The 23,469-nt window shown below is 40.2% G+C and overlaps 1 protein-coding gene across 1 annotated transcript in view; it reads left to right on the top strand.

Moving 5' to 3' along the window:
* Nucleotides 1-23,469, top strand: part of LOC139715905 (alpha-mannosidase 2C1-like) — a 35,387-nt gene that overhangs the window by 3,323 nt on the left and 8,595 nt on the right. Inside the window, exons 4-19 of the mRNA XM_071627458.1 lie at nucleotides 1,241-1,335; nucleotides 1,908-2,085; nucleotides 3,096-3,285; nucleotides 5,633-5,739; nucleotides 6,545-6,748; nucleotides 7,399-7,515; nucleotides 8,219-8,314; nucleotides 8,852-8,943; nucleotides 9,674-9,851; nucleotides 10,394-10,561; nucleotides 11,805-11,891; nucleotides 12,796-12,937; nucleotides 17,834-18,020; nucleotides 19,000-19,107; nucleotides 20,614-20,767; nucleotides 21,654-21,797. Of these exons, the coding sequence (XP_071483559.1) occupies nucleotides 1,241-1,335; nucleotides 1,908-2,085; nucleotides 3,096-3,285; nucleotides 5,633-5,739; nucleotides 6,545-6,748; nucleotides 7,399-7,515; nucleotides 8,219-8,314; nucleotides 8,852-8,943; nucleotides 9,674-9,851; nucleotides 10,394-10,561; nucleotides 11,805-11,891; nucleotides 12,796-12,937; nucleotides 17,834-18,020; nucleotides 19,000-19,107; nucleotides 20,614-20,767; nucleotides 21,654-21,797 (2,247 nt within the window). The remainder of the gene's footprint in view (nucleotides 1-1,240; nucleotides 1,336-1,907; nucleotides 2,086-3,095; nucleotides 3,286-5,632; nucleotides 5,740-6,544; nucleotides 6,749-7,398; nucleotides 7,516-8,218; nucleotides 8,315-8,851; nucleotides 8,944-9,673; nucleotides 9,852-10,393; nucleotides 10,562-11,804; nucleotides 11,892-12,795; nucleotides 12,938-17,833; nucleotides 18,021-18,999; nucleotides 19,108-20,613; nucleotides 20,768-21,653; nucleotides 21,798-23,469) is intronic.

The raw sequence follows: 23,469 nt of genomic DNA, 5'->3' as shown, positions 1-23,469 counted from the left end.
TGAGACCTGGGGGGCATTTCATGAAGCATTTTGGTCGGATATTTTTCTGACAAACTGTTACAAGCTACGGAAATCCTTGCGTCTGATTGGCTGAGAGCAAATTTGTCGGACAATTTTGTCCGACAAATTGCTTCATGAAATGCCCCCCAGCACAATGATATAGCAGATATGTCGGGGATATAACTGGGGGAATGTGTGAATTTAATACATTTGTCAATGTAAAGAACACTTACATATTGTAAGGCCATGTGGACGAGGTGGGTATTACCGGTAAAAGGGTAAAGGGATAAAAAAGGTAAAAGGGTAAAATGGGGGTTTGATGGTGGGATTGTAGCCATTGTGTATGAGGTCCATAGTTGTCAATCTATGGACACTGGACTGACCCCTGATTGGCGTATGTATGAACGTGTGCTCACTTGCCTTTCATCGTTCATTGTCCCCATGTAAAAACAGCAAAATTGAATGATGCCTCACCCTATGTCAAACTCTTTTCTTGAAGAAAATAAATAGTATGTGCCTGTGCCAGAAAAATCCCATACAAACTTTGATACAAGATGGCACTGTGGAAAAAGATTAGAGCATGCTTTTGCTCAAAAAATCGGTAACAAAGATTTTGATACTGGACATCTTAGTGGAAAAAAGGGTAAAGCCTTTACCTCACAAGGTGTAGTCAAGTGTTGTATCTGGCTGAGCTTGTGGACATTGAGGCTGAAAATATATGTGTGATCACCGCTTTTGTCGCAATTTTATAAATGAGAATATGGTTAATCCTTTACCCCAGACCATTAGCAATTCTCTACTACTGTAAAAGTAGAAATTGTTACAGTGTGGAAATTTTCGCACATTTTGCGCAACCAGAAAGTAGCGCGAAAACAAAAGCACACAAACATTTTTGCTTGCCATATGTTCCAGTAGTTGATGTCTTTATTCGCAGAATTAAAAACATGCGAAAATCTTCTTACCCGGCTGAGCGTGAAAAATTAAAGGCGCAAAAATATCTACTTTTACAGTATTGAGGGCCAAGTTTTCTCAACCCGAAGATCTTTACTGAAGCTGAATTCCTGTACACACAACAGGCTTCCCGGAAGGACTGATAAAAGTGCAGCTACAAACATTCTGTTGTGCATGATGCTGCATATATTTTTGCTCGTACTGTGTGTGTACACAATAAACAAGCTTAAAGCAAGCATGCTTAAAGCAAGCATTTGCAAGGAAAGCTGATGTTTTCTGTCCATGGTAGGTGTGGAGCGAGTCTGGCGAACCACTGCAAGGGCTGAACAAGGATGACCGAACCAGCTTCATACTGACCAGAAAACACACACCTGACTCCCCAGGGTGAGTGCTTAAGAGGTCCCCTGTGTATTTCTGGTTTCTGAATGATACAGTATTCAATTAATGGTTCCAATTAAATCTCGCAGTTTCCCTGCATTTGATTGCACAGAGCGGTTAATTCCCACTTATTTGTAATTTCTCATATCTAAAGCAGTACCTATCCTATCAATATGAATCTACAGGCAAAGAGCTTTAGACTAGCTGCAGTTTGATGACTCAAAGAAGCAAGAAACCTCTAACTGCTTTCAAGAGACACTGTAATGTACATCAAACATCAGCAGTTGGATTTTCATCATTTGCAATGAGTCACAATTATCTATTTACACAAATTACTGTGCAAGTCTGCTCAAGGGATTTCAAAACATACTAGCTGTTTTTTTGCTACTTTCATTTTGCATAGTCTTTCTGTCAGTGCTTTTGAACACTTACCAACAAAGTACACTCCCACCACTTCTCTGGATGCCTCAAATGAATTTAATCCTGATACATCTGTTCCATATTGTGGTATGTAGATGTTAGAAGACTCTCTACACATAGGCATTACTTGTCTCCTTGTATGACTCTCTGTGTCACAGATTTGGGACTCTCTATATCGAAATGGCATGCAACTCCATGTTTGGAGCCGGAAATGGTCTGATTGGACCACCAGCACTGGATAGGACCTTCACCCTCAGCCAGGCGGAGATTGCTGTCTTTAATCGAGAAGCCTACGAGTTGATGATGGACGTTGAGACACTGATCGATATTGTCAAGGTAAGAGGAGTTGTGAAAATTTTATGAATGCTGTAGGATAGTTTCACAGCCTTCATGTTTAATAAGAGAAGAATAGGAGGCTTTTAAAAAGTGGGCGTACAATGTGATTGCTTTTAGTCTTTAAACTTTGTTGATTGCACATTGGCATGATTTTGTGTAGGATTAGGACTTGATATGTCTTGGTAATTGTGTGAAGTCAAATGCCCATGCGGTGCTCTGCACCATGCTTTCTTGATTTGTATAAGTGCTCAATTTTCACCTGGTCCAGTACTGACACCGATCTGCTCTTTCATAGCCATATTATGTGATTTGGATGATAATGATGATCTGTTTGTTAGCTTTTAATCAGCCAATGATCATGATGTTTAAAAATCTCTATTTCCCCAGCTAATCGTGTCATTCACAAATGGTATGATTACATATTGTTTTAATATTAACTCTCTATGTGTCTTGGTGTAAACTCCCTGTGTGCCACATTATTGTGAAATAGCAATATATGTTGAAGTCATGCCTTGGGAAAATGTTGTGTTTTTTAAATCCTTGAAACTTTTGTAGATTTCTGTTATCTGGACCTATCATGAGCAAAGTAGTTGAGAATATGTCAAGATTTGCTCTGATGTAAATTGTACGACAAATCTATGATTGGTTTTCTTTGTAATGAGCAGTAACTACGTTATTGTATAAGAGGCATGACTTCTGCTCACAAAATAGCGACAGAGACTTAAAATGTACTGGCAATTCCATTAAGGAACACCCCTTGATAGTCAATCACCACCTAAAATGCAAACTACATGTAACAGGAATGGAATCGCAAGAAATGCTTTCATTGTACTGCAGCAATTGGCGTTTTATTGATCGTTTTAAACAGGTTTGTGTGATTGAGCAGAATATGTGAAGTTGGCACGTCGTCGACTGAGTCAGGCGTGCAAACGTTGCACATAAAGAGTTAAAGCTGTATTCTTTCCATTCTAGTCACCGTTTCTTCTTGTCATTACCTGAAATTATGGCAGAACATTCCCGAAGATGACCAACGAAGCTTCCAGGCTCTCTACACAGTGAACAAAATGGTCAATGCTTGTGACACGGACAAGCTGGAGACTTACGTCGCTGCCAGGGAAATATGCCAGAAGTTCCTCGCCCAGAGGAATGGGGATGGAGTTCACAACATCCACGCCTGCGGCAACGCGCACATTGATTCCGGTATTATTCCGATTATCACTCAACTCTTTGATTTTCACTGATAAACTGTACTGTGTGCAATGCCAGTGGTATTTTAGAGGAATTTTCTCACATGGCTATTATATATCAAAACTAGCAGCACCCGTGGAAATCCACGGGTCTGAGGGGTTTTATTTTTTTTTTCTCATAATACGATTTTGCACATTCTTATTGAAGAAATAAAAAGAAAAGTCTTCTCATTCTTTCGTTAATTGTGCTGTCTTCTAAATGACCACCCTTCCCAGAAATTTTATAATACATTTTTTGTAGTATATGCCAGGCGATCCGGTCCATTGGTAGGGATCATTCCCGCCACTACTTGCTTTTATTATAGAACTTGAGTTTCGAGGGGTTATTTGCACCCGTTGAAGTCCAACAGTTGTCTTGTTGCCCCTCACCCCTCCCCCCCCTCACGCACACACACATTTCCACCTCCGCAGGGCAAAAAACAAAAACATTCAGGGAAAAATTACCAAAAACGCAAATGAGATTCCCCGAAAGTTCTGCCCACAGGTTGTTCCCGTTGAAACGGGAAGATATTAACACTATGACTTTGATTACCCCCTGCTCTTGCATCCACGCGGGCACCCGCGGGAATCCACGGCTGGTCTCAAGGCCTCGGTTTGTTTTGTGTTTTTTTTTTCATGTTTCTTTTCCCCACGTTATGAGAGAAAAATAAGATATTTTCGTCTTCATAATTTTGCTCCCTCCTTGTTGTTTTTAATCACCAAAACTTGGCTTGATATATCATATCAATATAGAACTACATCTGCTTCAGATTGTACATTATCATAATTAATATTAGGCCTACAATTATTGCTCCTATTATTGTTATTATTATATCATTATTATCATTATCCTTATCATTATTATTATTATTATTATTATTATTATTATCATCATTGTTATTATTTGGGGAGGGGGAGATCATAGTCATCAGGTTTAATAGGCACCCGTGGGAGTAGGTTCTCACGACCTCGTATTTTTTTTCTTTAATATTTTTCCCATGTTATGGAAGAAAGAAGAATATACATCACTGCATTCGTCTTCATTTGCTCCCTCTTTTTTTGTCACCAAAACTTGGTTTGATAGACCATAGAACCACACATTCTATTTCCACTTGCAATTTTAAAAATAGGCGGTCGGCAAAGCGAGGTTTTCCTCTACGTCCGCTCATCTTATGAAGATGTATGATTACAGCAGCTCTGCAGTAAACGAATGGACACAGCTGCGCGTGTAATCTGATATGTAAGGGTACGATCGGCAAATATATTTAGCCGCGTCCTAAACAGTCTGCGTACAATGACACCGGACTTGAGAGCAAACGGCGAGCAAACTAAATGACGTACCTGAGCTGCATATAGTATTCTGCAGTTGTGCAAAATACAATTACATAACCAACGTTCGTTGTTTTCATTTGGGGACGCCAATAATGGCGAACTGTACGTAAATGCCCTTGTAGTCCATGTCACGCACACACAGATTCGTGAAACCATCGTCAATACATTCAGTACACGTAACAGGCGGAGGCAAAGGTACATCACAGAACTATATACACACAGTGTAGAGTGTGTATAGAGTTCTGCGAGGTACATTGTGTGTGTGCGTGCGCGTCCGCCGGAAGATGTCAGAGATTTCGCTGCACCATCATCTGTAGTATCCCCCAGTGTCTCTGCAAGCTAAAAGATGGAAGATCGAGAAAGCAGGAGGCCAGCGCAGGTTCCGTGAATATTGAAACGCTCGGCTCTTTCGTCACGCACAAAAATGCATTATGCATGTAGCTAATTAATTTTTCTTTTTCGTCCTCGACGTCGACACGGAGGTGGAGAGGGGACAAAACCCACACCATTCGATGTAGGATACTCTCCTGCGGCCGACGGCACCGGTCGCAACTGCCCGGAGCCGACGGCTCGGGAGGAGATAGAGAAACCAGCAACGCCGAAATAAAACAGGAAATACATAAGGCCGCGACAACAACAACAACTTCGAGTATTATAGTATAGGATTGCTGTACAAGGAGCACAGATAGCTGTGTTGCTGCCATCCAGAAATGACCATGCATATTTAAATTATTGATATGTCCACGTGCTAACCATACGCTTACAATGTATCGAGCAGACATTCCCATGATATGGAATGCATCAAGAAATAATCCACAATGAGAATGTTCCAGAGTGCTTATTCATCAAGGATACGAGTGTCTGGCATGAAATATTCAATGTGTTGTGAAATATGAAAGGTTTACTTGAATATCAAGTAAGACAGCTTTTTTTTTTCTTAAATGAGGATGTAGGTGCCTCAATACTTTCTCTTCCTCACCATTGTTTAGCCTGGTTGTGGCCATATGCTGAGACAAAGAGGAAAGTAGCGAGAACTTGGGCCAATGTGCTGCGCTTGATGGAGGACTATGAGGACTTCACATTTATATTTTCACAGGTAATCTGATCTGCAAAAATGTGTGTTTTCTTGTAAAGTTAAGTGAGAATATTCAATCAGGATAAAGAGCATGGTAGCTAGTGGGCAAGCATTGCTATAATGTGAACTCAATATTTGTGTACCCTGACTCTATGACAAAGAGAAATTGCTAGCATGAAGACTGTATGCTTTGAAATAGACCAAAATGTATGTATTGTATAAAACGAAACTGAAAAATCAAGATTTTTAAAAGGACAATTACAGAAACATGATATGCTAGAAGGGTGGTAAGATGTGAAGTGTAATAGCTGTTCTTGGATTAGACGAATGTAGAGTTTCTGAAATCATTCCTCCCCCCCCCCAAAAAAAAGAAGTAAATAAATAAATAAATAAATAAATAAATAAATAAATAAATAAATAAATAAAAAAAAAAATAAAAAGAATAAATAAAAATGTATATGTTGAAATTTTTTTCAGTTTCTTTTAGAAAAGCAGTATGTTCAATTTCTATCATCAGAGCATGTATGTTTGAGACAGGAAATCATTATGAAGGAAAAATGTCATAAACAGTAATGACATGATAAAGCTCAAAAAGTGATAGTACTCATTTTACTGGCTCCAGATATCTGTATAGGTGTTTGTGCTTGTTCGAGGTACTCTGCATTCTCATACAAGTTTATGACACATTGATTTCTGTTAAGTTAATCCACAAAGTTGACGTGATAAGCAGAGATCAAAATGTAACCCGTGTCTTTCAGAACAGATATCTGTGACATGAACAGCACTAAGGCTCCAATATTGCATTATCTGTTGAACAACCTCCCAGGCTCAGCAGTTTGAATGGGTGAAAACCAACTACCCATCACTGTACTCGAGGGTCAAGGACATGGTGAAGCGAGGGCGCTTCATTCCTGTTGGCGGATGCTGGGTGGAGATGGACGGAAATCTGCCCAGTGGGGAATCCTTTGTGCGACAGCTTCTCTATGGACAGAGGTTCTACAAAGAAGAATTTGGCAGCTATTGCAAAGAGGTGTGAGAAACAAACAGCAGCACATTTCATCAAATATGGATTTTCTAAAAAGATGTTTCACAATAGAGGTTTATCTATTCAAATCAATTTGTTAGACTCAGAAAAGTTTCAGTGGTATCTCTTCAGTGTTGTTCATTTGTTGACAACACACAAAATGACTGTGATTACAGTGATTACCTTGAATTTGACAAGCAGGTTGTATGATCAGTGGACAGACACTGAGATTTGTACAATCTTTTTTTTTTTTTTTTTTTTTTAGTAAAGATTTCACTCTGAATTGTCAAATTATATAAAGTGGCTACATTAGAGTGGATATTTTGTTGTTGTTGCACAAAAATATCACTGGCCTGGCACATCTCATAATCAGTGAGTGCTCCCAAGTGGTCACTCCATTTGTGGAGAGTGGTACTTTCTTTTCACCAACAAAATTCTGCTTTCCTTCCTCTTTTCTCTGTGGTTCTCCTTGTTTTGATTTTTTGTCTCATATTTAATTTTTGTTCTTCTCATGTTCAGTCTTTTTCTTATTTTCTCTCCACTTTTGATCCGTTTTCTCTTCTTGTCTGTTTCTCTCCATCCTCTTGTGTATCGCTCTCCGTAATTCTTATGTTACTGCCACTACAAAGATTCTGCTGTTCATTACGTTCCTGTAGTTCTGGCTGCCAGACACATTCGGCTACTCGGCCCAGCTCCCACAGATCATGGCGTGTGCAGGAATCAAACGTTTTGTGACCCAGAAGCTCAGCTGGAGCCTCGTCAACAAATTTCCTGTAAGTTTGGGGGAAAAAAAGAAGATGAAGAAGAAGACACAAGAAAGTGAGAGAGAATGAACATTTGTGATCCATGGATATTTTTATCTTCACATTCTGAAGAATAATTTTCCAGGTAATAACAGTTATTGGGGGAAAATGGAAAATGCATAAAAGATATAGAGAAATAATGTTGCAATACATTGTAGATTTGTTTGAAATATATCAAACTAAGGAAAAAAAGCTAGCTAGTACAGGGATGAAATAATTAGCACGAGTAATGCAATATTTGTATGACATACATACGAGAATGAATTTTGTATTTTACAAAATCAACTGAATTACTCCTCGTTGAGGGATACTTTGTGTTGAATTAATGATACAACCATCAGTCTGCTGGAGTGAATCAGTCTTTTCTACAACTTACTGTGAGGCACACTGCTGCTGCGATGAATCAAATCTGTGAGCTTGCAATACCAATATGTGGCCCTGTTAAATTCTCGGCTGTACCTACACATTTCACAATGTATGTTACAGTGAGAGAAAGAATTGTAGTTCATCGATATCACATGATGAAAATACAATGTTTAACAAAATGGTCCCATATTTCATGAATATTCCTGTATGCGAGCCATTTCATATTTTTGGTGTGCATGTTTAGACTGCATCTATGTGTTGAAAATAAGGTCCGATGTAAGACCTTCTGTTTCCTCTTCATGTACAGCACCATACCTTTTGGTGGCAAGGCATAGATGGTACCAAGTGCCTGGCACACTTCCCACCCACAGACACCTATGGGGCAAATGTCAAAGTTGAAGAGGTGAGATACTTTCCAGCTGATCATATAATTAAGTAAAAATGCCCTAACATGCTTTGATCTTCCCTTTGTGCTGAATTTGCGAGTCTTCCTGTTTAAAGAAAGTCATTGCTAAACTTGTATGTTTGGACTATAACATAGCAACTTAAAACCCTATACCCCCTAGAAATCATTACTATAAAGGCTTTTACAAAACTGCAATGATTTGATTTTATTGACTCAAGTTCTTCTCTTCTATTTGTTCTCAAAAAGAAGACATTTTGAAAAGAATTGTATGCATGTTGATCAAAGACTTGTGCGGCCATGCCATCATCTTTGCATCTTATCCCGTTGCAACTAACATCACTGTTTGGGGAAAAAAAGTGAACCTACAAATCCAGTTCAATGAAACTTTTGCCATTTCTTTCATTTAATTTGATTCCATTACTCAAAGTTGATATATAGACGGAGTGGAATTACAGACATGCCTGCCTTCTGGGATTCTTGCTTGGAAGGGTGCTAACCATAACAGTCTCTTTAAAATTTGGTAACTTTGACTAGGTGCTGAAGAATTCAAGGAACAACAAGGACAAGGGGAGAGTGAACCACAGCCTGATGCTTTATGGACACGGAGATGGTGGAGGAGGTCCCACGTGAGTAAAATCACGTTTCCTAAAAGCACCAGTGGAATTTGTACTTTCTTAATGCCTAACATCCACTATAGGCAATTTGATGTTTCATTTTTTTTCTTTTTTCTTTTATCGCCAAACAATTTTATGTTGTTTGATTTTGCAGCTAGGCTCGTAAAGGATTTAACTGTGATAGCAACTTTCTCTGTGGCACTTTAAGCAGTCTGATCTTTTGTTTTGATGATATACTTGAGTACCGGTACTTAACAGTTCTCGGGAGGGGCAAAGTAGCAAAGTATTCCATTGATGTACAAAGTCGTAAGCCCCAGTCAAATAGTCGCTTACATTGAGCTATATTTGTCACGGATAGATACAGATGAGTGGACTTTAGCATGGACACAGGCATCCGCAGGGTCGTAAGTAGATTTAACTATCTGTGATTTATCCACAGTAACATGCAAAATTTTGGCACCAAGCCTGCAAAATTTTGAATTTTTAAAAGTCTCACAGGGAGTCACAATAGATGCAGACTTACACAAGTAACTGTAACTAAACCTAACTATCCGTAATTTGGACACAAACCATCCAGGAAAATTGTTACCTCCTGTTCATTTTTTTGATGCATCACTTGATGCAGAGCATTAAAATGACTGATGCGTTACTCGTGCTGTATTCTTTCAGCATCGATGCAAAGCATGAAACTATTATCGTTGACAAGCATAAGAAGAAAGAAAGAATTGTGTGTTTGTCACAGAAAGGACATGCTTGAGAGAATGAAGAGACTGAGAGACACAAACGGCATCCCCAGGATTAAGCCCTCCACCCCTGACAGCTTCTTTGAAGCCATCGAGGCAGAGTCAGACCAGCTGTGTATGTGGCAGGGGGAGCTGTACCTGGAACTCCATCAAGGAACGTTCACCACACAGGCAGAGGTAGAGTGGTTTTGTTTCGCTGTTATTGTTTTGTTTTTTGTGGGGGTGAGGTTTCTAAAAGTAAAGATAACTTAAGGACTTTTTTCTACATTTAAATCTAGTCTGTTCTGTCTCTAATACTGTAAAGCAAGAAATGTTTGCGGCTTGAAATTTTCGTGAATTCAAGCCAAGTGCCTTTTCTTGCGGCATGAAATTTTTGCGAATTGCCACTGGCATTCGATGCATATTGTGTAGGTGAGAACTTTCACTTGCATTTTGATTTCACAAATCTTTACTTGTGAAATTCACGAAATTAAAATGCATGCGAACATTTCTGGTTTTACACTGGCCTTCTAGACCTGATTGAATCTTTCTAGTGCATAGCAAAAACCTGTATCCTTCAAACACCTAGGTAACGTTTGCTCAGAATGGAATGTATGGCTTGATGTGTATGTAAGAGCGTATGGTTTTTGCTTGAATCATTTTTGTTGGATAAATCCACCAGCAATTGACATCCTCCTCCATATTGATAGTATGTATGTCTGTTCCCTACCTTTCCCCAGATCAAAAAACTGAATCGTCAGCTAGAGAACAAATTTCGTCTGGTGGAGTTCCTCTTAACGCTCTTCCAGGGAAGTGAGGTTCCACGTCAGAGCCACATCTCGGCCAAATGGCGCCGTCTGCTCCTACATCAGTTTCATGACGTCCTCCCTGGGAGCTGCATCAGAGAGGTGAAATATCACCGTTTGTGTGACTCTGATTGGCTTTCACATTTAGAAGAACTTGAATTATTAACCCGTTGAGGACGAGTCCCGAGTATACTCGGGCAGGTGTCTATGGGAAATGCATGTTGTAGCAAAATCAGTCCGTCCTCAACGGGTTAACATATTTCTGAACACCTTTCATGGTAATTTAGAGTTGTTGTTTTTTCAAAGTCTGAATGAAAAAGTTTAGTCATATTTCTCCTAAACACATTCCTGAAATCATGTTTGGTCAGTTGTTGTCAGGAGGTACTTTCCAATCCAGTGTGGTCAGCTTTGGGTTGCTGCATATAGCCATTTGCGCTTGCATACTCAGTTGTAGCTGTTATGAGAGTGTGTTTTTCAATGACAAGCCGTTGACTTTGTGACACAGCTGCTGTATGGAATGTCCGTTGCAGTTACCAGTCATCAGGGGATTCATTCATCTGTCTGAATGGTTGGATGCTTGCAGTGCATTATGCCAGCTTAGAGAATATATTGAACTGTTCACTAAGTAAAAAGCATATAAAATTTGTAATGCTGCATTTGGAGCATTGGTATAAGCTTAGACTATTGTGTCTACTATTATCCTATGAAGGTCGGATCATGATATGAGATAAATTAAAGGACAAGTCCACCTTCATATATTTGTGGATCGAATGAATGCAGCAATATGAGTAGAACGCATCAGTGAAAGTTTGTGGAAAATCGGACAAGGCGTTCAAAAGTTATGAATTTTTAAAGTATTTGCGCCGTCACTACTGGATGAGAAGACTACTACAGTGTTTGATGTCTCATGCGTAAAGGAAAATGTAAAGAGAATTTCACAAAATTTTATTATTTTTTTTTAAAGTGCAAATGTTCTCAACTTGTCATTGACATATGTTAAGGGTAATATTATTTCCCCTGCCTTCTATCTGAAAGAGGCAAGTTGCGTGTTCTTTTATTATGCGAGAAAAGTGAAAATATGTTGAATTTTCTCTATATCATTCTACACATGACATCACAAACTGTAGTAGTCTTCTCATCCAGCAGTGACTGAGCAGCAACTCAAAAATTCAAAACTTTTAAACGGATTGTCCGATTTACCTCAAACTCTCACTGATGTGTTCTGCTGATACTGCTGCATTCACTTAATCCACATGTCTATAAAGATGGACTTGTCCTTTAACTTACCGATTCTCATCTGTCATCTGCGGGTTCACCCTGTGATTGTTTTTTTCTGTGTAACAAGGTGGTGGAGGATGCTACGACAGACATGAAAGCTCTCATGGCGGAACTTGAATCTGACACCAAGACTATCTTGACAGCCATGGCCAAGGTGAGACTTTGGGCATCTTGTCACTATAAGTGACGAGACCACAAGAGACATATCAAGATATCCTATAAAACATAAAGGGGCTGGTAAAATTATTTGCACGAATTTTCTGTAGGTTGCAATTGTATGATTTGAATGCATCGATGTTACCAGAGTCAGAACTAAGTAAGAATTCATGTACCAAAAGGCTAGATATTGGCAGTTGCCACCTGATACGTTTTTTTATGATATTAAGCAGATTTTTTTTTTTTTTTTTAACACAAATGTTTTTTTGTCTTGCATTTGATTTCGTATAGCATACTAAGTGTGTGCAATTTTTCTCATTTTTAACCGAAATATGATTTTTGTCTTCAAGATGTGTTTTTGAATGGCATAATGGAAGCAGGAACGTTTTCACTGTGCATGAGTGTATTTTCTAATCTGCATAGGGTGGTGGTCCTATTTTAGTCAATTTTTGTGTATCCAGTATCAAAATGACAAAACTTTGATGGTAAAAACATCTCCCTGTTCTTTGATCAGAGGCAGGAGTTGAGTGTTCCAGGCTGAGAATTGACAGTACCAAGATCTATGAAGAAACAGGCTTACCATTCATATTCTACTTTTGTACAAACCCTTGTAACAAAGGTTGATCCTAACAACAGGAAAGCTTCCTCAGGCTTCATAACACAACACCAATCAATGAATACAAATTGGTTTCTAAGCGTGGGAAATATTTAATCAGAGACAGAAAAGTGAATGTCTTATTGCTAGATCGTCTGTGAAACTATCTCTGGATTTATGTACACTTGTCAACTGGCATTTTCCCATGCATATTTCATCTTATTCAAATAAAAAAAGATGATGACAACACATACATATGCACATGCAATTTAAAACATATTGCTTCATTACTCTGTTTTCACCTTAGGCCTTTTCACTGACCGGTCATGTATCTGGAAGTTCAAAGGTCATCTGCAATACATGTAGCTGGGACCGCCTTGAGGTCATCTCGCTCTCCTGTGATTTGCAGGAATATGGCTCAAGTCCTGGCCAAGACTGCAAAAATCTTGGTGAGACAATCATTGATTTGAGTGGTATTTGTGAAGACAGCATATGAATGATAGCAGACCTCCCAACATTTGAATTTCAAAATTCCTAATGATTTGCGCGGCTCATCAAACTTTGTGTCACGTCGCGAAATGCCTGGCTTCTTGAGATACAATAAGATGCATCATGCAGCTACCCAACACATATCTTGATGTTGGGTACATTGACATGCAATTAAGGGATTGTTTCAAGAAGTTTCAAACTGGATTTTTAAAAATCCAGGAGAACCTAAAGAGAGGGGGAAAAACCATGAAAAGGGTTAGAAATGCAACAAAAAAACACAACAGCATTTAGTGGTTTCCATGTAGTCTAAGGTAAAACAGAACCTGAAAAGATAAATTGTTATCTGAACGAAAGGATACACTATTTTGAAATCCATACCAATCTTATCTTGAACCAGAGGTACCAGCAACCTCCTCCTCTGATTTTTTTTGTTCCTGAAGATCTCTGTAGGTTGCCTTCTTACACTGCTGGAGCAATGCAGTAGGATGTGTCTGCTCATAGCACACTGTACCTCTGGAGAGCATGTAGTACTTCTGTATAAGAATGTCTCCTAGTGTTTCAGTGGTCATACTGGCTCTGAATTTTGTCTTTGCCTTGGTCACAAAGCTAAACACTCTCTCACAATCAGCATTGCTGTGGAAAAGTACTAAGACTGCTTTCACAAGTTTTGAGAGAGAAGGGTACTTAATCTTCATGTTCAGATCTTTGAGCTGTCCAATCAAATGCCACTGTTGATCAGCATGTGGGCAGTCAACCACTTCTTTGGGCAAATCATCCACTTGATAAGCTAAGAACTCTTCCTCCAGCTGGTCCATCTGCTGACTGGAGTTCACACCAAGGCAACTGAATCTCTCAGCAAAGTATCTGACACTCCCAAAGTTTACATCCTCTCTTTTCCTCACATCTGCAACCTCTGCATGGCAGATGACAGGGTCCTTATATGGGAACTTCTTCACCATATATTGTGCAGCTGAAGTGTAGTAACTTCGCACAGACTTGAAGAAGGCTGATGTGTCAATCATCTCACTTGCTTGCAAATACTCTCTTGCTGCTGCCCCAACAAACAAGTCTTCATCATCTTTCTGATGCACTCTCTCATCAAATGGAAGCTCATACAAGTTGTCTTTGTATGCATTCATTGCAGCAGGTGTGATAAACCGAAGGAACAGAGCTTTCAGTTGATCTAGAAGCACACTCCTCATCACATGTATGCATGGAGCATCTTTTTGTAATGTTACATTTGCCTTCTCAAAAACTGGTGTGGATGCAGATAAAAACAGACAGTAAAGCTTTGTACTCTCTGCACTGAGTACTCTCACAACTCGTTGAGGTCTTGTCAATGGCTTAGAGTCAATTGTTTTCCCTTCAGTTTCTCTAGCCTCCTCTTTTCCTCTTGCATCTGTCTGCTTCCTCTTTGCACCTTGCACAGATTTAGTTGAAGATGCTACCTTGCTGGAATCAACTCTGAATGTCTTTCTCTGTGATTCCACTTTAGATTTATTTGTGGATGCAGCAGTTGAAGCTACTACCAATGGATTCTTTGCAAAAAATGATATGGGAGGTTGAGCTGGTTTGCTTTTCACAACAGCAGTTCCCTTGGTAACACCAGTGCTAACCTGCTTAGAAGTAGCAGTTCCCTTGGCAACACCAGTGCTAACCTGCTTAGAAGTAGCAGTTCCCTTGGTAACACCAGTGCTAACCTGCTTAGAAGTAGCAGTTCCCTTGGTAACACCAGTGCTAACCTGCTTAGAAGTAGCAGTTCCCTTGGTAACACCAGTGCTAACCTGCTTAGAAGTAGCAGTTCCCTTGGTAACACCAGTGCTAACCTGCTTAGAAGTAGCAGTTCCCTTGGTAACACCAGTGCTAACCTGCTTAGAAGTAGCAGCTCCTTTCCTTAGGTCTTCCTGGTTGGATGTGCTAGAGGATGCGACTGTGGTTGATGTACTAGTCGATGCATATGACACAACTCCTGCATTGGTCTTTTTTCTCCATGTGATAGGTTGAGTTGATTTAGGTTTTTTGGCAGGTGCTGATGATGAAGAACATGGACCAGCACTTCTCTTCCTTGTGCTTCCTGTCTGTGCAGCTCCAGACACTTCCTTCTTGAAGAAAGCTAACAATGCAGGCCACTGCTGAAGAAGTCGATTGATGCACACACCTAAGGAAAGCCATCGTGTGCTCACATGCTTTATGATTTTCCGTACCTCTACATTGTGAAGACATTGAAATTCTTTCAATGTTGACTTCCTCTTACTGCTTTTCTCAAGGTAGAAGTAAACATCCACGAGCAGGTCCTCAATGTTCACTGGCAGAGATTTAGCCGCCTTTTCAGCTGCAATGTGCATCAAATGGCATGCACAACCAACCATGTAGATGTCTTCATGTGCTTGTTTCAGATGATATGCTAATCCAGACTTTGTACCTTGCATGACATTCGCATTGTCAGCACCAAATGACAAACAGTTGTTCCAGCTGACACCTCTTTTGGATAGTTCCTGATCCAGTCCTTCAAAAATCTTGGCTGCAGTAGACTCTTTAATCTCAACCATAGACATCAATGTGGTACAGAAACGTCCAAGGGATTCATCAAAATACTTCACGACCAGAGGGTACAGTTTGAAGTCTTCAATGTCAGTGCTGCCATCTGTAGCAAGGCTGTATGGATTACTCTTTATCACATCTATGATCCCACTCTCTGCATTTCTCGCTAAAGTCCGAACAAGCGATCGTGTCTTAGTTTGACCGCAGCGATACTGCTTGGCCACATTGTTGCTTGGAAACATCTTTCTCAAGAGTGGCCCCACATGATCGGAGACAGCTAGAGGCAAGTTATGCTCAATTAAAAATTCTGTCATGTATACCTCTGCATTTGTCACATCAACTTTCTCATTGAGGGCGCTGAATGTTGTCAGTTTAGGAGTGGAACGAGCAGCGTTGACCAACCTCACATGCTTCTGTGACAATACATGCTTAGCACAATCTCCACGTCCTCCATGGCTGATCAAAAAATCTGATCCACATGAACTACAATGAGCATAGCTCTCACCAACTGTAGATGGGCCAAGGCATGGCCATTCTTCGTGATATTTTGATATATAGCGTTGGCGCTGATATTGCTTCTTTTCCTTGGATGGTGGTTTTGATTTTGGCATGATGTCCAACAGTTATCTTCTCTTCAAGAACTGCATGTGGAAAAAGAAAATTAAATGAAATGAGAAAGAAATGAGGTCCTGCAAATAGGCCAGGCTGGGCTAACTAAACAAATTAAAATGTTATTTTTCTTTTAAATTAGCATTAATATGATTTAGTTAATATCCTTTTATTGCTACTTGCATTAAAAGGTATAATCGTGACATAGTCCCAACCATAGGCCCCACCGCAGTGTGCGCGCACCCGTGGACTAGGGTTAGGGTATAGGGTTAGGTAGGGTTGTATTTAGTATGATGGACACGCAGCGGTGGGGAGTATATCACGATTATGCCGCATTAAAAAAAAAAACCAAGCAAACAAACATGAAAAACGCTTTGTTTTTAATAACATAGTTGGATTAATCAATTCATGATCAGTGTTAAAATATCCATTATATCAAAGAGCAGTATCAACATTTTGTGGTGGTATACCCGTGGCCGTACAAAACACCATAACGCTGCGCGACGGGCCCGCTGGGTGAGCGGGGTTTCACTCCAGCCGCCGCTGGAAGGAAGGTAGCTGCAACTGCACTCGCTCGATAATATCAGTTATGGCGTAATCACATCGCTCAAATCACAACGAACAAACATCAGTATCGAAAATACACATCATAAAATTACTTACAAGTGATGATTTTGTCCTTTTTAGAGCATCGTCGGGATCAATGACGGCCTTCTGTTAGGAAAATGATGTCGGATATCGAGGCATCTCCGTGCGATCAACGTACACAAGCTATGCACATGTGCACACAAGCTATGCACATGTGCACACACGTCGTATGTGTATGCAGTGCATGCAGCGTGTGTACGTACTAGTACTGTATATCGCAATCTCACTTCCGCATTCAATATATGAATGCTGCCAGCTATCGTCAAAGACTTGTAATTCTTCACTAATTTATTTATTACTATTTTTTTTTTTTTCGGAAAATAATAGAAAAAAGCGGAAAAGCGGAAAAAGAAAAATAAAGCGGAAATTTTCCGCCAAAAGCGGAAAGGTTGGGAGGTCTGTGATAGTAACTTGTCCCATGCTGAATTCTGAAATGCCCATAGACTTAATACGCAGGCCACCAGGGTCCCGTATAGAATGGCTTACAGGAGACCTCCGGATGATTTTCAGACTTTTACATTTGAACAACTATAAATCAGTTATACTGAGTACAGAGTTTGAGAATTTATAGTGATTGGGGTAAGGAATAAGAGTGTTTTCAAAATTTATAACAAATTGCAATAAACAAGGATGATGACATGGCAGCCTCACCACAAGAATGCATGACTTGGGGCTGAAGGAAGCAGAACAAAAGAAGAAGGCATGCATAGATTCTACACAGGTGAACTTATAAGTAAGCGGTATTGTAATGGAATTACACTGCTACATTTCTGAAATATGTGAGGCTCCTATGTCATCAACACTATTCAGTGTAATTTGTTTAAGATTTTTCAGAGTAGTGGTTTCTCTGCTCAAGGACCAAAATATATTCCAGAACTCTATACTATATCAGAACATGCAGGAATTTGGTGGAGGAAATAGAAATCCATTTTTTCCCCCCTTACCATCAAAAGTGCGTGTAGCTCCTTTTGGAAAGGAACTCTTCATTCAAGTATCTCCCTGATTTTGATGTATGAATGTTGGCAGCCTCAAACTTTTGTCTCTCTTATCTGTTGCAGCAATGGTGACCATCCCGGCCATGTCGATGAAGAGTGTTCAAAGTTGTCAGGTAGAGGAACAACCCTGTGCCGGAGCCAAAGTCGAGAGCACTGCAGATGGGTACAGACTGTCCAATGAGCACATGGTGGCCTCCATAGATCACTTTGGAAGGATTATTCAAATCCGCCTCACCAAGGAGGACACACCGTGAGTATGGTGTAGAATGCATGAGTGATCAGAGTGAAACCCTAACACTAAGGATTAAAAAAAAGAAGAAGAAAAAAGAATGAGCCCTCTTCTGCCGTGTAGTGAACAATCTATGTAGCTGTCATTTACAAGTCTTGCCTATTAGCTTGCCTCAATATTAAGATAATTCCAAGAGCTGAAAGTGGAATTCATTACAGTGAAGCTCAGAGCAGACAGACTCAGATCACAAAGATCCTCACCTAATTACACTGAGTCCTGGGGGAACTCAGGGACTCCAACTCTCCTGCTTTTGGCAAGAGATATCCCCCTTTGATGCCGTTTTCACAAAATCTCCCACTCTCCCGCTCTAGCTATGTGTGTCCCATGCAAGACATATTTTCTCCTGCTTGAAATCTATCTTTCTCCCAGCAAACTTTAGTTTTGTCATGTATGGTATGTTGAAATTACGGAGAGCTTCCAGGACCCATGAGGATGGACCCCGAGTATACTCGGGCAGAGGTCAATGGGAAATGCGTGTTACAGCAAAATCAGCCCATCCTCAACGGGTTAAGCAGGCCCCTGACCCTGGCCGCTATTGATGTTGTTCTTTGTGATCGTATTGTGCGCTGGATCAGAGTTTCCAGTTTGCTAGCGGGTCCAGGCGAGATAATCTCCAGTTCAAGAGATGTTTGGGGTTTGAGTCTCTGGGAACTTTGCAGACATTAACACTTTTCCCCCCGATAAATGGCAGCTCTGAAGCAAACTGTGTAACATTGGTTATTTTAGGTTAGTTCATATTGAGAATAAATCTTAAGATGTTGCCAAATGTCAGTGAAATAGGTGTCTCTCTAAATTTACTCTGTGTGTTATCAGTGATGCATCACCAAACTCAGGTCCAGTGTGTTTTTGCCGCTACACAAATCACCATTATCTATTGAAGACCTAGTCGTCCATTGTGATTTATTTGTGATTCACCTGTTTCTACCAATCACCTCACTAGGGATGTCATCCTACCAGGTGGTCACCTGGGCAACCAGTTTGTGGTCTATGATGACATTCCTCTCTTCTGGGATGCGTGGGATGTTATGGACTACCATCTCGAGACAAGGTACAGTACAATCAAAGCTGTGAAAGAGTCTTGAAGAGGTCATTAACCCTTTGTGTGCAATCTCTCCAAACTTAAAGGCATAATTTACCATTTGCAGATGAAACAAAAACCCAGCATTAGTGCTTCAAAATAGTTCTAAAATGTGAGTTAGGGCTAGAAACAACCAATAAAAAAAATTGAATCAGTATGATCGATATTAGGTATTGTTAAATATACAAAATGTGAACAATAGTTATAATAAGAATGCTTCCAGACTAAACCATCTACAGTTCTGGTTTATTAAGAAAAATAGTGATATCTCCTTATATTTTAGGCATTATTGCAAAATTTTTATATGGTAGGATGTTTTGTGATACAACTGACCAATACATGTGCATCAAATGTGATATCTTGAACATTTTAAAAAACACTGCTCCCAAAGGTAAACAGGACCTTTAACCTATGGTTGTGAAGTCATCGTGTCCACTCAGGTGTAGCAATAGGTCTCAGTCCAACAAGAAAGCCAAAGTGACACAATGTGGATTAGGGGGATTAGGTAATCTCCATTCATTGACAATGAGGTTGCAGACATCTTGTGCCCACTGCTGAACAGTGTACTCCAACATGTGAGCTCAAGGTGCAAATGTTCATATAGAGTTGTAATTTTCTGTTGTGTGTGTGTGCCTGCGTGTGTGTGTGTGTTATATTAAAACGTTTGCAAATACGTTGAAATACTATCCACAATTTCAGTTGGCATCTCCCCTCAAAATATGAGAAGTTAGATAAACTGAAGTGACAGTAAATAAGAAATCATATACTGGAAATGAAAAGAAAAGGTACAAGAGTATTCTATAATGTAATTCCACATCACTTGTAAATAGAATGCCTGCCAATGGTTGATGTTTCACCCAAAAATATAAAAATAGTGGTATGGTTTAATTCTTTAAACAATCCCTCTTGCAGCAAAGCATTGTAGCAAGTCAGCTTCCACAAATATCATAGCCCTATCAATGATTATAGTCAAGATGGCATGGGAAGGGGAGGGAGAGAAGGCCGAAGATTGAGATTTTTGGTGAGCTTGAATAAGGCAGTTACTGTTGTGTATTCAAATTTAAGGATATTTCTCTTCAAAGGCCGTAGTCACAAGCTATTCCATTTACCTGTTTTATGTCCAATTCATTTCAATAGTTGGAATACACTGTAGTATTGTTTTAATTGTTATGTCAGGCCAGCCTCTTGGAAACTCTCTGATCATCAGAAAAAGCCCTTTAAAAGGTAGGCAAGCAATGTGAATATCTAGAGAGTGCCATGACAATGAGGTTGCCTTGACTACCGATTTTTCCTCATGACAGGATTCTCGTAAACATACTAAAAGGAGACCACCTAAATACAACTTGTGACTGGCGGCATATCCTTGTATTACCAAAGAGAAACGGGATTTCCCTGTATGTATATCAGTAAACCTGTCTGTAGGTAGTGCTTGTGATATGTGACATGTGTGGGTATCTTCTTTATCCCCCGTTGTAGGAAGCCCATCACACACTGCATAGCATCAGATCTTGAGTCCAACAACCCTCTCCAGGTGTCCCTCAGGGTCTGGCTGAAGATCAGTGGATACAGCTGTATAGAGCAGCAAATTGTGCTCAGAGCAGCTTCAAAGTACCTGGAGTTCCACACTAAGGTATGTCCATTGTATTGGTCAAAAGCATACACCAGTGCTGTTTGTAAAGAGAGTCTGGCCAACTCGATTTTTGGCTTATGAGTTGTGAAGCCTTTGCTATTGGTCAAAAACTGGTCCAGTGATCTTCATGGAGCCATGTCGTTACCAAAGTGCGCTCACATGCAGTCCCTTTATTTGGCTTGCTTTCATTGTGACTTCTTAGCGTTGTAATACGTAAAGTAATGACATGGCGTCTAATTTAGCAGTTGTCCAGACTCTCTTTATGTATGGCACTGGCACACACTATTTGAATGTGATGGGGAGAGGTGGGGGCACGAGAACTAGAGAGGGGCTTTTCAATACAATGGGGGGGGGGGGGGGGGTATGGATGTGGGAAGGATATAGCAGGGTACCAGGTATTTACCTTCAAAAAAGCATTTTGATCAAAGGTGGTGATATTTCAAGCAACATTTGTACTTTGTGCAGTAGCATTGCCATTAGTTACCGCCATAGCATTTTTGTTCTGGTTCAATTCTTCTTTTTTTTTAACATTTATTTTTGCTTAGCTGTTACCTCTGACAAGGGTACTATGCATTTGTAGTTATGTGTTTCCTCTAAAAGACCATTGCATGTATGTGAGCATGTGTGCTTGTCTATTTTCACTTCTTTGAAGTGCCTTGGACACTCAAGTGGATAGAGCGCAATATACATAACCATTATTATTATCAGATTTAATGCTTCCTGTGTGCTATCTTGCCCTTTTTTTTTTAGCCCTCCTTATCCATTTGTGCAACTGAAAAAAGAAAATGAACATTTGATCAAAGATGATGGGAATGGTGTGCACTTAAGTGCAACAACATCTTGGCAATTCCACCAATTCTTACAACTTACATCTCGCCAAACCCAGGTACACTGGAAGGAGTCTCACAAGTTCTTGAAGGTCGAGTTCCCGGTCAATGTCCGCTCCCCTGTGGCCACCTATGAAATCCAGTACGGGCACCTGCAGCGGCCCACTCACCAGAACACATCTTGGGACTGGGCCAGGTACGAGGTGGGTAACTTACACCTCCTGTCTCTGCCATGCCAGTGTTTAGTACTGACAGGTTGTCAATGTGCCAATGACCTCACCAGAGGATATTGCCAGTTGAGAAGCAGAAGGACGCTGTTGCATTCTAAGTTTTGAGCATAAATAGAAACGAACAATCTATTCCCATGAATTAAAAGTTTACTTAATTGAAAGTGGATAGTTTTATAACATTGTTCCAAATACTGGGTTTAAAAAGAAATTGCCCTTGTGGTTATGATTTTTAGCATTTTACTGAAAATGAAAATAATTTCAAATTGACACCATAATGTAGAGGAAATCAAGCTCTACAACATGATACCAATAACTCAATAACCCCCCAAAATTGCGATAATGCCTTTCTTGTTCTCAGCCAACGACATATGTCATTGTGTACACATCTGTATAAACTTATAATCATTTGATGGGTCCATTCTACATTGCCATGTAGTTCCTTTTGGTTCATTGTGAAAGGCTCTTCTCTCATCAGAGTGGGGCCAAGGAAGGGTAATCTTTGACTCCCTCCAACCCTCAAAACATGCTTTGTTGGCCAACTGGCACACTGGTTGGAGTGCTTTCTTTGCTGATTGGCACAGATGTCTGGAAACTGATTGTCAGTGAAAGGAGATTACCTGATCCCCTTAATCCCTATTGTGTCACCATGGCCTCCCTTGTTGGATTGAGGCACATTGCTACACCTGAGTCAGCTTGCTACCTTTACATCTAGATCAAGTATGGAGCTGAATGGAGATGAAAAAGCTTGGTAAATTAACCAGTTTCTCCCCCAATATTCTCCAAGCGCATTCAATGCCCCAAAACGAGATTGTTTTTGTGGGGTGACAGAGAACAGACAGGTTGGTAATCCACCTGTGCGAAAGCAGTCAAGCGGTACGTGCATCCCCTTTCCATGGTCAACTACATGTGCCATCGAACAATGAAAATATCTATCAGGGGCGAGGTATGAATAGAGCGTGCTCTGATGGGCTCACAAAACTCTTTTGTTCTACACAAAACCAGGCACCTGAATGGGATGACTGGGGTCAGCGAACACAGAAATCTACTGAGCTCTGTACATGTTCATACAAGTTTTATAGCAGAACAAGCGCAAACTAAATCAGAAAAAAAAGGTAAATGATACTGTGATATATGCATTTTTCAGACAGAAAGAGAATATATGTGACCCGCGACAACGGTTTCAGGCAAAAGTCGCAAGAGCAAATTCCCTCCTAGGCAGGGTACAAAGATTTTGACCATTATTTTTGTCGATTTAGTTTTTTTGCAGAAATCGAATCCTTGATATGTTTTCTACATCTACACTAAATTTCATTGCATAAGACTAAGTTTTTCCTATCGAAAATTGAATTTTAAGCACCCTATGTTGGATCGCACTCGTCAGTTTCGAGCTTCTTTCAAACGCCGCGCCAATATCCCCAGCGTTGCTACGGCGCAGGGTCTCGCTCGCGATTGGCTGGTGCGTCGCACCGGTGTGTCGCACACATTTACATAATCTGGCTTTCGGAGACACCAGTTGCAACGTTTGGGGAATGCTTTGTCCACGCGTGCACGATTACATGCTCCATTGTTCTTGGTGGTTTATATACGCTCGCTCTGTAGTGCGTGCTCTTCGTTTGACTTTCTATCCAAACTATTCTACCGCAAT

Source organism: Diadema antillarum, unplaced genomic scaffold (assembly GCF_040938485.1).
Source record: "Diadema antillarum isolate AM-2024a unplaced genomic scaffold, OU_Dant_1.0 scf00000057, whole genome shotgun sequence".
In the NCBI taxonomy this organism is placed as follows: domain Eukaryota; kingdom Metazoa; phylum Echinodermata; class Echinoidea; order Diadematoida; family Diadematidae; genus Diadema; species Diadema antillarum.
This window is presented reverse-complemented; position numbering and strand designations above follow the sequence as displayed.